The following is a 13,436-nucleotide window of genomic DNA, read 5'->3' as shown; positions in this document are numbered from 1 at the left end:
ATAGCAAACAATTCAGAGTAAAACAACCCTGTCTCTTGCTGCAGTTCAGTGACCTGCAGTGGCACTAACGTCACAGACTGAGATGATAGGACCCACATACACCCTCAAAACCTCCTCTGTGCTTGCCGGATTTGTGCAAGAGCAACTTCTGAAATTAAACGGTGAACAGTTGACATAATACAATGTGGCATTCTAATTTAATAACTGACTGACTAAAGCTTACAGAAGACCAGAAAGTAAAACGTGTTAACATTCTTAGAAAACCGCAAAGAAAAAAAAAGCAACCGCTAAGATGCTTTCAAAGTTAAATTTATCCTAAGATCATAATGAGCAGACATTCATTCAATTTTAATCAACATTTATGCATTTTAAAGCAAAACAATAGCTGCTTTTGCGCTGCTGTGTAACTGCAAGGGGATATTGAGCATTCCTGCTGCACTGCATGATGCTTGGCTTTTTAGTATTCACCGAGCGTCTGCATATCAGAGAGCTTACAATAATTTGAATCGTTTTCAAAATGTAAAAGTTTCTCAAATGACTTCAGCATGGGTTGATAACAATAATTGCACTGATTTTCTAGAGAACACCAATAAGATCTCGATGCATAGCAAATAATTCGAGGGCATGCGATTTTACAGAGTCCTCATTAAAATTTCCCATCACTCCCTCATAGCCTACGGTGTGATTCAGTGAGAAGCTCTTCGCTGTGCATTTTTAAATCAGCTCACACCACTGAATATTGGAGTAAAGAAATTCTTGCCTCTAGTTATGGGGTCACTGCAACCAATGTCCCCCATCACCAAATAAAGCCCTGTTAACTTCAGACCTGCAAGTCAAGTATATGAGATAGAATAATGGCTGCAAAGCTAAATTGATCACATAGCCATTCGGGGGAACAATTATCACGTTGCCTGATGAAGTGTAGACTTCTGGGTAAAAATCATTAGTTCTTCTGTGAGGTGAGGTGAATAATACATGACTTCCAAGCATGTAATGCCAGTCATTTAAACGAAAAGTATTTCGTAATAATGATTGTTCCTAGCATAAAGAAGTGAATCTTTCTAGAATTTCACAAGGCATTACAATGACACTGATGGTGTGCAGTGTCAGTCCCCAATGAGCCATAGTAAATTTAATGGCAGCAGAAATGTGCTGACTTTACTGAGTGTGAAGATGACTGAGCGTGATATGAGGCCGTAGAGCCACTGAGGGCCTCCTCGACACTATTATCATTCCATTGGCTCCTCAGAAAAGCTAACGGCATGCATCACAAAACTGTGGCTGAATGGCGCGATCGCTCGTCACATGATGTTCCTCATCGTCATGCTAATCACCATCACTTCATAACATCGCTGCAGAATAAATTTATCAATGAATCAATGACCGTTTCAGCCTTAATGAATGGGCATTTCTGTGAAGCTCTCCGTGGAGTAACACGCTTTGAATCCTTTGACGAATCCACACAATCCCGCCATTCTGCTCTCGCCCTCTCGTACTCCTCCCCTTTCAGCTATGGAGCACTGCACTTCAGCACTCCGCTCTCTGCCTGAACCCTGCTTGTCTGTTCTGTGATGGCAAAGCAATATTTTTGTATGGGAAACAAGCAGTCTGGAGGTGTTTTTTATTTCTAGTTTTGAAGAGGTACCCTCCATCATATACACATCGCACTCCAAAGAGCTTCTTTCTACCAGTGCTCATTCTACCTGTGCCTCATCTCTCCACTCCACTCCTCATTGTAGTCTCTACAGAAATACATACACATTCAAGACTAATGCCCTTCATTATGGAAACCACTTGTGGAGGATAGGAATACATTGGAATACATCACTGTGTGATACCTGAAGGGGCAAGGACAGGCACTACAGAGCGAATAAAAGACTTGTGGCTTTGCCGTCCACCTTTTTGCACATTTTCTCTCCCTCAGTGTGTTTATACTTGTGCGTCATTCAGTGTTCCTCTCAAACAAAGTGTGATGAGTAGCTCTTCTAAAGATAGTGGTTATCATTGTTTGCAGTGGCTTGTAATAGCTTGAACACCAGATGGAGATAGAAAAGTGGGAATGAAAATCCAAGGAGAAATGGAATTAAAATAAGTATGTTTTTGTTTAGGAGAAGATCAAAACGCGCCTCTCTTCTGTTATTACATTCTTGCCCTCGAAACCTCATTTATTTACTGACCAAATTGCATTTATAAAGATCATTGCATGTCATTCTGCGCCATCTTGGGAGGTCTCTCTTAAGGAGAAGGGCAACATGTGGGGTCTTTGATGACATGTGAGCCCAGATATACAAGTAAAACAAGTCACATGAGCTCAAAGCAACATGTGGCTGCGCAGTTTATTTGACTGTTTAGGCTACTTTTTGCTTTGTACCACAGCGACAAATGCCTTTCTATGTGAATGTGGAGAAATTGCAACAAAATAATTCTAAACTAAAAAAAATATATTTGCTTTTCTTTCTATTTCTTTTCTGCTTTACATAAACACAAACTACAACATGGTTGTGATGTCAAAAACATGAGCTTTTCAAGACCTCCTCATTTTCCAGGAGGCTTTACTACTAAGTCCAACGGAACATTAAAAAGCTTCGGGCCAAGGAAATCTGTTTACTAATGCATGTGAACACCCCGTTTTAATGAAGAAGAGGAGGAAACAAAACAGAAAGAGAGACAGAGTGAGAAGATGTCTGCAACTCAGGCCTTGAGGGTAGACGTCGGGGTAAATCTGCTGCGGGGCTGTTTGATGGTGATGTTGTTCTCTAATTTAACACAGATATGCTGCCATTGCCTGCTGCTGCAGAAGTGGCTTGTCAGTGGGCTCTGAATGAGTGGACTGCTGCAGAGCAGAGAGGGAGGATGTTTAAAGAAAGGAGGAGGTGCTGTATATTCTGTCCACCCCCATTCATAATGTGCACAATACAGATGACTGGGGAAATATGTTTTGTCATACTCTGACTGTGGAAAATAAATGCATCAATTCCTGTTTTGTGTATAGAGGCTGTCAGCCAAATTGTTGTGACCAAGGCCCTAGGGTATCAGGGATGGGAACTCTCACAGCACTGGTTGTAGCTCATGTTGTCTTGCTATAGCTCTGGGTCACCTCGTGTTTTATAGAGGAGCTGGTTAAACGATGTACTGTGTATTTTACTCAAATGCCAATTCATTCATTCATGAAACTAATGCAATAAACTGCTAAGTAATTGTCCTAGATTGATTGTGTTTGAATATCTTTATTCAGTCGATTTAACAACAAGGGTGATACTTTCTCTAGGACTTAAACAAGCACTGTGACATAATGCATTGGGTGGAGACAAAAATCTGTCTTTCTTTCAACTCTTTTTAGCCAGGCTAGCGGATGGTAATGTCAGCCTGTCTGTCCATCCACCACTTTGGTCCAGACTGTGTCTCAACAACTATCAGTTAGATTGCACGATTTTTTTCTACAGACATTCATGGTCCCTAGATGATAAATCCTTTGGTTGTCCCCTGACTTACCATCTAGCGCCATCATCGGGTCATAATCTAAATTTGTCCAATGTTAAGGTTCATGACAAAATGCCTGCAAATGAATGACATTCCAGTCAGCCTCAGATGAACATTATACAACATGTTTAGCAGCCTAACAGAGCGACTAGCTGTTTAATGTGTCTCTTGTATGTCCCCCAACTGTGAATAAGTGCAATACTAAATTGTGGCCCTTTAATTGTATCATATCTCTCTAATTCTTTCTATTTACATTTTATCTCACCAGCCCTGGTGGCTCTCTCTGTAAGATACAGCATGTAGTTTCTTTTCCAGAGGTTTTCTTTACATATCTGCCATTTTACAGGGGAAACTTTCTCATTTTCATTCATTTTGGTGATGCACCAGGTTGGCTGTGCAAGGTTTTCCTTGTCTAAACTAATTTCATCAAGGGAAAGGTTGAAACCTTTTCAAACCAGCGATCTCTGACAGTGTGACTGGAAACCAAAGGCAGACAGACAGAGTGTGCACATTGTTTATCTTTCTGTTTATTTTTGTGTAAAATAAATGCACTGGTTGTGAGGAGATAAGTGAAGCGTGCTGAATAGGATCAGCAGGAGAAATGACATGGTAAGATTCATTCTAACTGACTACATCTGTGATTTTTGCTCTTTCTCACTTCCCTTTCCCCTCACTGTCGCTCCTCATATCCCATCACGCTGATACAGGCCGGGCATCTCAGGGCTTAGCCTGCAACAAATACAGCCCACCAGAGAGATTAGGGGGCTGAATAAGCCAGCGCTAGAGCCAGCTTCACTCTCTATCAGTTTGTCTGCCTCAACTTTCTCCCATAGATATTTCTAACTAATGACCTTAGAGAGCTGAAGATGGCATTTAAGCAGGCATTTGGGGAATGCACGCCCTGGCTTCCTCCGTCTCATTCTTAAGCGGCCCTTTGTTGGTAAACACTGACTCACAGTATCCTCCACTTTAACCTGGCATTCTAATAAGTATTGCAGTGAGCAGCATGTTTGGTAATTTCTTCATCTGTACCCTAATTGATGCAATGAGACAGGTACTCTGGGTGATGGCCTTTATTAGGCCGACTTCAACGTATTTCGCTGCAGGAGCCCCTGGTGGTCCGTTCCCCTTCACAGACCAAGACCAAAAAAAGCATTCGTTTCTCGACCTCCCCCACCAGACTGCAGTGGGCGTGACATTTAGCTATGCAAAACCACAGTGCATTATTCAAAAACTTGGCCCCGGACAAATGTCAAAGTGAGAAACAAGCATATGCTGTTATGAAACAGAACAAGGAACAGAAAGACCTTATTTATTTTGGGGTTTGTAGTGCAGATGCACATGCTGCATCCAGGTACTTGAGGTCAGCAGAACACAGATAACTACAGCTGGCCTTCTTAATAGCGGCAAGATTATAGCTAGATCCAAAGTAAGTGGTGAAAACATGTGGTTTAAGTGTATGCATTGGGCAAATGATTCCACAGCAGTCTGTCTGTGGATGTACAAAAATGAATAAAGATCAGTTAGATCCACATTGATCCACGTCTTCAAATCTTTAAGGCTTTTGAGTGCATCACATTATACCAATGAAAAAAAGATTTATTGAAAAAAATGGTTAGTGCAGTTAATGGGCTTTTAACCTAATTAATATGGAATTTCATTTTCAATGAATTTCAGTCATTGATAAGGAGAAGAGGAAAAGCATCAAATGATTCCTGGTTCACTAAAACAGAAAGAATTCAAAAAATATTAAATTGCAGTTTTATCCCAAATTAGCCTAGTATTGTGTTTTGTATGTTAATGATATTGTATTGTGTAGCAATATGGCTGAGGACAATGGGGAAAGGCATTGAGGCAGGTGAGACTGAGGATCCAAATGATGAGACTTCTCTCTTCAATAGGCTTTGTATCTAACTAATGACCTTAGAGAACACGGTAATGCCACATTTAGATTATTTCCTTTTAAAGACTTACAGTAGACTTCACACTGATTTAAGAAAATATATAACAAGCATGTTAGCATGCTTAGATTTGATGGGAATGTCGAATTGGACACACAAATTCTGACCTGCTAGATAAAATGTTAAGGGATAAAGTTGTTACAATTCATCCTGAGGGGGACATGAATTTCTGAATCAAATTTCATGGCAATCCATCCAATATTCGTGAAGGTATTTGTAAGAGGAAAAGTCAGAGGATCGCTTAAATCGGAAGCATTCAGCCTCTTGGGACCATGACTGTCTACACAATTTCATGGCAATCCATCCAGTGGTTGTTCAGTCTGGATCAAGTGGTGGACACTGTGTTCCCTAAAGCCTCACTGCTAGCATGGCTAAAATGAATCGTCAAAATCAAAGCAGCAGAGGCAGAGATATTCTGACTTTTAGCTCCAAAAACTAGATAGCGTCTTTTCATCAGATGCTCCCTGCCTTGCAAATATCCATGTATTTCAAACCCCATGCCACCACTTAGTAACATAGACTTTCTGTTAAAAGTGTGTAGTCCCTTCTTGCTTGAGTAAATGTCTCAGACGGAGAGAGCTGCCTCTAGAACCACACAAGACATTATACTGTTGTCACAGGTTTAGTGGTACTCACCATGACAAGTAATTTGACTTTGCCCCCTAATTAATTCGCAGTTTGTGACTTTGCCCCTAGACTCATATTAGTCATTTTGGTTCAGACACATCTTCAGAGGACATTGTTCTCTGAAGATGTAAGTACAAGTGCGGTTCACCATGGAGGACCAACACAAGTCTATTAAAGAGCAGGGTTAATAGAGGAGCTCTAATACAGCACCCTACTGCTCAATACCCAGCAGTGACGAGAACACTGTCGTTGTTGTATTTCATTTGTTTAGGTGATTAATGAGTGCTCCCCTACAGTGTGGGCTGCAGAGAAAATTGAGTGTCTCCATTGTATCTATACATTAAAATCATCTCTCTCCTTCCTCAACACTCTCCCTCCTCAGGATTATAAATTATATCCTCTTTCTAATTTTATGGATGGTGTTTAAGCAATTAACACAGTGTACATACTGTAGAGAAGCATGTCCAAAACTGTGGAAACACATGTACTACACGACACTGTTTTTTATTTTTTATCTGAAGGACATATGTTTGACTTCATCAGCCCTGCAGCACCAGCGCTGCAGAAATCGCAATTTGCTCGTCCCACCACAAATATTAACATTTCCAATCTGTTGTGTTGCGCTACAGCAAATAGAACCGACACATCTTAGAGAGTGTTAATAAATCATGATTATGATGCACCATTGGCTGCAACTTCCCTCGGCAGCCAGTGAATAAACTTCATCCCAATTCTGTCTGTGGGCACACCCTGCATGATGATTCAAGTCGTTAGGTAATTATACAGCAATTAAGATTCTGATAGGAGAAACAGCAGGTTGGTCCGCCCTTCTGGTGACAAATGATGAACAGGGTGTCTCTAATCGACTTACTTTGATAGTTCCCCTTGACCTGAACTTATAGATTTATGGAGAGCTTCTGCTGTTTGTTTGCTTCTTTTTTTTTTTTTTATTAAAGACAAGCCAGCAGGCCTTCTGAAGATGACGTTCCATCATCCATTTGAAAAAAAAAGGCTAACTAGCTTCCTTTCCTGATAGTGCAGCTAATGCTTTTCAACCCAAGAGCTTCATGCCAAAGGACACAACACACAGGGGGATTTTTTGATCCATGACTCAGAGGACACATCATGTTCGATATTTAACAGTCATTCATCATTTGCATGGCACTTGTGCCTTGTAAATATTTTTAAAACATCCTGGGAAGCGTGTGTATGACTTGTTAGGGATCAACTCTATTAAGATGCCAAATGCTGCTAAGCTCAACCTGCTGAGTGTAAACCAAACCTACTTTGATGTTAAACAGTTAAACAGGTTCATTAGTAAATAATGGGGGTTTCCTTCCAAGAACACAACACAAACACATTGGAGTTCAGACCACCCTGAAAACTCTCTCCAATCTTCTGACACTTTCAATGTTTTGAAAGAACAGGAATAAAAAAATCATTCTTTATCTCACAACTTTCCCTCTCACTTCTGCACCCTGATTTTAGTTGTTGTTGGCACTAAATCCTGTTCTACATAAAACACACACACAAGGAAATGAAATCTATCTATGAAAGACAGGAAGATATACAGCAAGTGGAAACTTAGAGAGGAGTCAGTCAAGGACACTAAAAACAAAGTCAAGGTGACTGTGGAGAGCAGGTGCAATCCTAGCTGAGAGGAAGAAGGAAGCAGAAGACAGCAGGAGGCTGACTAGGGAGTCTGGGGAACAAGAAGAGGCAGAGAGAACAAGTGTGTGTGTGTGTGTGTGTGTGTGTGTGCGTGTGAGAGAGAGACATCCAGATTGAGAAGAGACATAAGAGACGCAGGAAATCTGCAAGCAAATTAGACATCATTAGCCAAGAGGCGGTTAACAAGTCTAATTAGGGGGGAGGCAGGCAGGCAGTGATACAAGACTTGCTTCCGGACCTCAGACACACACACACACACACACACACACACACAGTCATATAAACACACACACACACACACAGTCACAAACATAACACACACTCACAGCCAAAGCTTCAGGCATCTCCTAACTAGGTCAGATCTCTGATACTTTAAGGCTGAGGGTAGGAGGGAGAGACAGAGAGGAAGAAAGAGATTGAGGAAAGATAAAAGATGGAGGGTGGGACCTTGAATGGGAGAGTCGTCTGCTCTTGGTGAGATGGAGAGACTTGTTTAAAGCTGCGAGAGTGAGATAGTGTGGAAAAGACTCAAGGAGAAAAAGAAGAAAGTACATATAGTACACACTCACTCACACACGCACACATAAATAACTGCAAAGAGGTTGACTTGTTTACACACCCAACAGCTGCTGTTTTACTTGTGCCATTTACGGGACGTTGCGTTTAGGATATGAATCTGAAAGAACACTGCAGCTGCCATTATCATCTCCCATACAATGACAGGTGCATTAAATACACACTTCTAGTTTAGCTGTTATTAGAAAGATTAGCCGTGTGAAATGAGGATATTGCTGCATTAGCACAGCCATCCAGTTCTCAGTTTGAGTGATAGCTTGCCAATGCTCCTGAGGGATGAATGAGTTACATTCCCTTGAAGCGATGATGGCTGAATGTCAGTTCTGGAAAGACACAGAAAAATGCTTCAGTCGAACAGCCTGCATCTCTTCCTGTTCCCTCTGCTCTCTCAGAGGCACAGTGACAGAAAATATTGTCTCAGCAAACTCTGATGATCCTTCATCTCATGTAACACCGGCTGGATGCTTCAGAAGAACAGCTTCTTTGTCTAACTCGCAACTTGGATCAGTTTAATATTATATAATAATACCGCAACATACTGTTCTGTTTCTAATAGCGGTAATAGTTTTGACAATGGGCTTAAATCCCCGTAGTCTTTGCTTTGTTACATGACAATTCAAAAAGTTTTACAAGTATGATTAAACTGTTATTTTACAACCTGTTTGACGCTGAACGTTAGCAGAAAGTAGTGTACATGCCATGGACACTTTTTGAGAGTCCACTATATAGAGGATAAATTTACACATGCAGAGTTCAGGAACTCAAATAAAATGGGGTGGACAGTAAATATAATGTACTATATAGTAAATAGGGAGTGATTTCAGACACAGCTCAACTCTTTTAAACTTAACTTTCCATTGAGTATTTGTAGTCTCAAACTCAAGCCGATATATACTTTCTTAAGTATATCGATATATATTCTTAAACTTTAACCAAAGCCATAGAAGACATTGTACAGCTGCTTTCACGGGCTGTGGAGCGCTCCCTGAGACTTGTAAATTGACTTTGGCAGGTAAAACTGGTGGAGCTCTCCTTTAAATACAAAATGCCCTGCACTTGATTTATGAATCGACTTCTTAGGCTGTTTTAGGCTTTTCTACATGTCTACATTTCTACAGGAGTCACTGAAACAGAAACATTGTTGATTGGTTGTCAGTGAAGCGGCACCAAAATCATCATGCCTTCCTGACATTTTCCAAATTTATCATTTGAATACAGTTATGTACATGCCAAATATTCTGTAAATGTTTCCATTATTACCTGTCTCTGGGTGACAGGTCCCATGCTGGTGGCAGTTGCACGGCACACATGTTGAGAGAGGCCCACTGCCAGGGTCTTCCCGCGTGAATCCTGGGGCGCACCGCTCACAAAACTGGCCGGCAAAACCCGGAGGACAGGAACAAGATTCCACCCACAGGGCAGGAGGCTTGGCAGGACCAGGGGAGATGAAAGCTGAGGTCAGGGTTACTCCCTCGAGCTGCGATGTGTCTGGAGAGGCAGGTAGAGAAAAGACGGGAACAGCACTTTGTCATAAAACTGATGCTTACAAAGAGCAGTAGTAAACTGCTAATTGTTGCCTCAAAGGCCTGTTGGAGTGTCTGAGACACCTGCTTTTCTCTGGAATTAGAGGAATGTGTGTGTGTGTCTCTCTGTGTGTGTGTGTGTGTGTGTGTCTGTATCTCGTTAAGCAGTAGGTTATTAGCATTTGTTGCAGTGCTGTCCCTCCCTCCCTGTCTCATTACAGGTTCTGGCCTGTGTTTACAGTTTACAGTCTGACACACACACACACACACACCACACACACACCACACACACACACACACACACACAATAACAGATTCATCCACCCACACGCCAATAAATGCCACACTTAATGCTCACTTGCACACGCACATGTGCACGCTTGCGCCCACACACGTACACTCATCACCCAGGGAATCTTTGATATAGCAAATGAATAAATCACTGCAGCAGTGCAAGACGAGAAGAAAAGGAGACAGGAGACTCGGTGGAAGTATGTCAGACGTGCAGTTCCTCTGGGGTTTTCAAGATCCCTCTCTCCTCTCATGAATAGTGATGGGGGCAGGCCATCCTGAACCGAATCCCTTTCACCCTGTTCTCTCTAAACCACAGCCACAGAACACAAAATTACTTTTGTTCCTGGTCCATTGCTGTGTCTACTCTCACTGAAGACACGCAAGATAGATGGATGGATGGATGGATGGATGGATAGATAGATGGATGGATGGATGGATGGATGGATGGATGGATGGACGGATGGATGGACGAACTGACCACCAGACAGACAGATGGATAGACAGACTGATAGATAGAATATGCTGTGCACGTATAATTGTGTGGCTTTGTTAGATATGAAATAAACCAAGTGTGAATGAGCGGCTGCATAATGAGGGAAATCTGAGTGGAAGAAACAGTGAGGGGTGAGAAAGTGGAAGAACCAGAGGAGAGGACAGACCTTGACTTCTAACAAGTCATGATCCAGCCATTCCTTCAGCGCTGATGAAACCCAGTTCATTTGCACCTCTGAGGGATAATCAGTAGGCAAGCCTGTCCTCTTCCCTCTCCATGACTCGCCTTAGCCTCTACCCTTTTACTCTCCTCTACCTCCTGAATTCCATTAGCCTATTCAACGGGGGAAAATGTGCAATTAAAACCGTTTTCAGACACTGTACCCTATATTTCAGTTAATTAAAAACATTTCGTTTTAAGTCACGCTGTGCAAGTTCTCTTCATCAATCCTTTCTCCAAGAAACCTTGTCAGAGCAGTCGAGATTTGAATTCCCTTGAGTGGCTCACAGCAGCCCTGCGGACTATGACAATTTAGGTCTAAATAGGTACCTGTCCATTAAGCCATTAAGCCACTGACTTCTCATAAACTTCCAAAATGCCTGTGCTCTTTGTTCAAAACCCATTTTTTTGTGGCAGAGAAAATGAAAGGTCTTCACTATGACTGCTGTCAAAGGCTGCCTTTATAGTCTAAAGACAATACATTCATTAAAAGAATACAGTTCTGTTATAAGAGACTCTCTATGGTGCAGAGAGAAATTTAAAGAGCAAAGGAGAACGTGAGAGGGAGAGAGGAGAAAGATGAGAGGACAGCTTTATGGGATTTTCAAATTAAAGTTTGCCACGCAGCCTGCAGCGATAAGGCACTTCTAACACTGTTTGAGAATGAGTTTGAGACCTAACACAAATCATTAACAGAGTTTCTCCCCTGTGATGTGCAATAGATGCAGTGTAAACCGTGTGCTTGACTTTGTTTGCACGTTCATGTGGGTGAGTGGCTACAGGAAACAGTTTGATGGAATATGCATGACTGTGCTTCTGTTTCTGTGTGCACAAACTTCTGTGCCAGTCTTTTTGCGCATGCGGAACTACACAAGAGTGTGTGTCACAACGGCTACACTGAGCAACTAATTAAAACGGTGTAAGTAAGTGTGAGAGAGCTGGTGATTTTTGGCCAGCTGTTCTGTCTTCTTGCTGCTCTAATCCGCCGTAATGCCTCTCAGATCCTGCCTGTACTTTGCAATACAGACTATCAGATAGAAAGGGAAGAATGACATGATAATAATAAGAGAACTAGTTCCCAACATCTGGGAATAAATGTCCTGTTTTTTGTTGAGCCAGATTTGGAACAGTTGAACTATTCCCTGAATACAAACACTGACATTGTTTTAGCAACTATCTTTGGTGCAGCTTTAATAATTTGTGCTACTGTGTGATGAAAATTTATTTTTTATTAATAAAAATTTGAAAGTTTTGGAATCTTTCAGTGGCACTTTACTGGTATAGTTTCTAAATGGCCACGCATTCAGCAATAATATTACATAATGTTTGTTGTTAATGTTAATGTCAATGCAGAGACTTTGTACACAAAAATATATGTCACAACCTATTCATAATTTTGCCATCATGATTGTCCATTCTGTAATTTTACTATGTCTGTCTATTTGGTACACACGACATATATTGCATGTCCTGGAAGTCCTGGAAGTGGGATCCCTCCTCCGTTGCACGTCCTGAGGTTTTGCTTGTCTAAGGACAGAGGGTGTTGTCTGTTGTACAGATTGTAAAGCCCCTTGAAAAGGTGTCCTTTGTGATATTGGGCTTTATAAACAAAATTGACTTGACTAATACACACAAACACACACTTACAGTTGTGACCTCCAGCGTTGCTAATTCTGAAAGCTGTCAGGTTGTACAGGAGACGTTGGAAGTCAAAGGCAGACAATGGAGGTTCAAATCTCATCTCATTTTCATGAAGCCTGTGAAATAAGAAAACACATCATTTACAGCATATTTGTGCAGTACATTCAAATGCTAAAAAACTATGATTAAAACATCACATTTTACAGGTACAAAAACCTAAGTGGAGTAAATTAGTTTGTGTGGCTGATTTATGAACAACTGGAGCAACTACAGCAAAACAATTACTTTCCACAACTAAAATGATAAGAAGTGCCTTGTCAAAGATGGGACTTTTTTATGCTAGGTTATCGACCTGCCAGCAGACACACACAGGGCAAAGAAAAATGTAAATTTGCTGACTTCAACAGATATTCAGGGTCTTGATCATTGAGCTTTGCCATCTGCTGAAGGATGTTCTGCAAAGCCAGGCTGCACAGCTGACATCTGCCTGTTTTACTCCAGGTATCATGCACTCTTTCCATCTTGATGAGAGGTGCTGTGTCAGCTCCACACAGGCAATGTTGTGTTACAAAAATGTTCTCCCAGTACCGCGTGAAGGTCCCAAAGGCGAGGAGCAGCAGCATGAAGGAACATATTCATATAACCTTCACATACAGGTGAAGGAAACACAATTACAGACAAAACTTTCTAACACATGGTGCCTAGCAATGAATAACCCTAACCCTAACCACTCATGAGTTTCTCACGTTCTAATAAGACATTAGGTCTGCAAATATTACAGATAAGGTATTACAAATGTTAATAAGGCCTTAAATAAATTTAATTAGTTTTAGATGCTCTGCAGCTAATTTCGACAGGGTTAGGGTTAAAAGCCTCATTTGGATCTTCCTAACGAATTAAAGAGCTAGCTAAAAAGACAAAATACTTGTCTCCTGCTGAAAGAGGAAAAGG

General features: G+C 41.3%; 1 protein-coding gene across 1 annotated transcript in view; it reads right to left on the bottom strand.

Moving 5' to 3' along the window:
- lamc3 (laminin, gamma 3) overlaps positions 1 to 13,436 on the bottom strand; it is a 92,716-nt gene that overhangs the window by 14,916 nt on the left and 64,364 nt on the right. Inside the window, exons 11-12 of the mRNA XM_070924501.1 lie at positions 12,492 to 12,601; positions 9,576 to 9,803 (exon numbers count right to left, since the gene is read on the bottom strand). Of these exons, the coding sequence (XP_070780602.1) occupies positions 9,576 to 9,803; positions 12,492 to 12,601 (338 nt within the window). The remainder of the gene's footprint in view (positions 1 to 9,575; positions 9,804 to 12,491; positions 12,602 to 13,436) is intronic.

This window comes from Enoplosus armatus, chromosome 18 (assembly GCF_043641665.1).
Source record: "Enoplosus armatus isolate fEnoArm2 chromosome 18, fEnoArm2.hap1, whole genome shotgun sequence".
Classification (NCBI taxonomy): domain Eukaryota; kingdom Metazoa; phylum Chordata; class Actinopteri; order Centrarchiformes; family Enoplosidae; genus Enoplosus; species Enoplosus armatus.
This window is presented reverse-complemented; position numbering and strand designations above follow the sequence as displayed.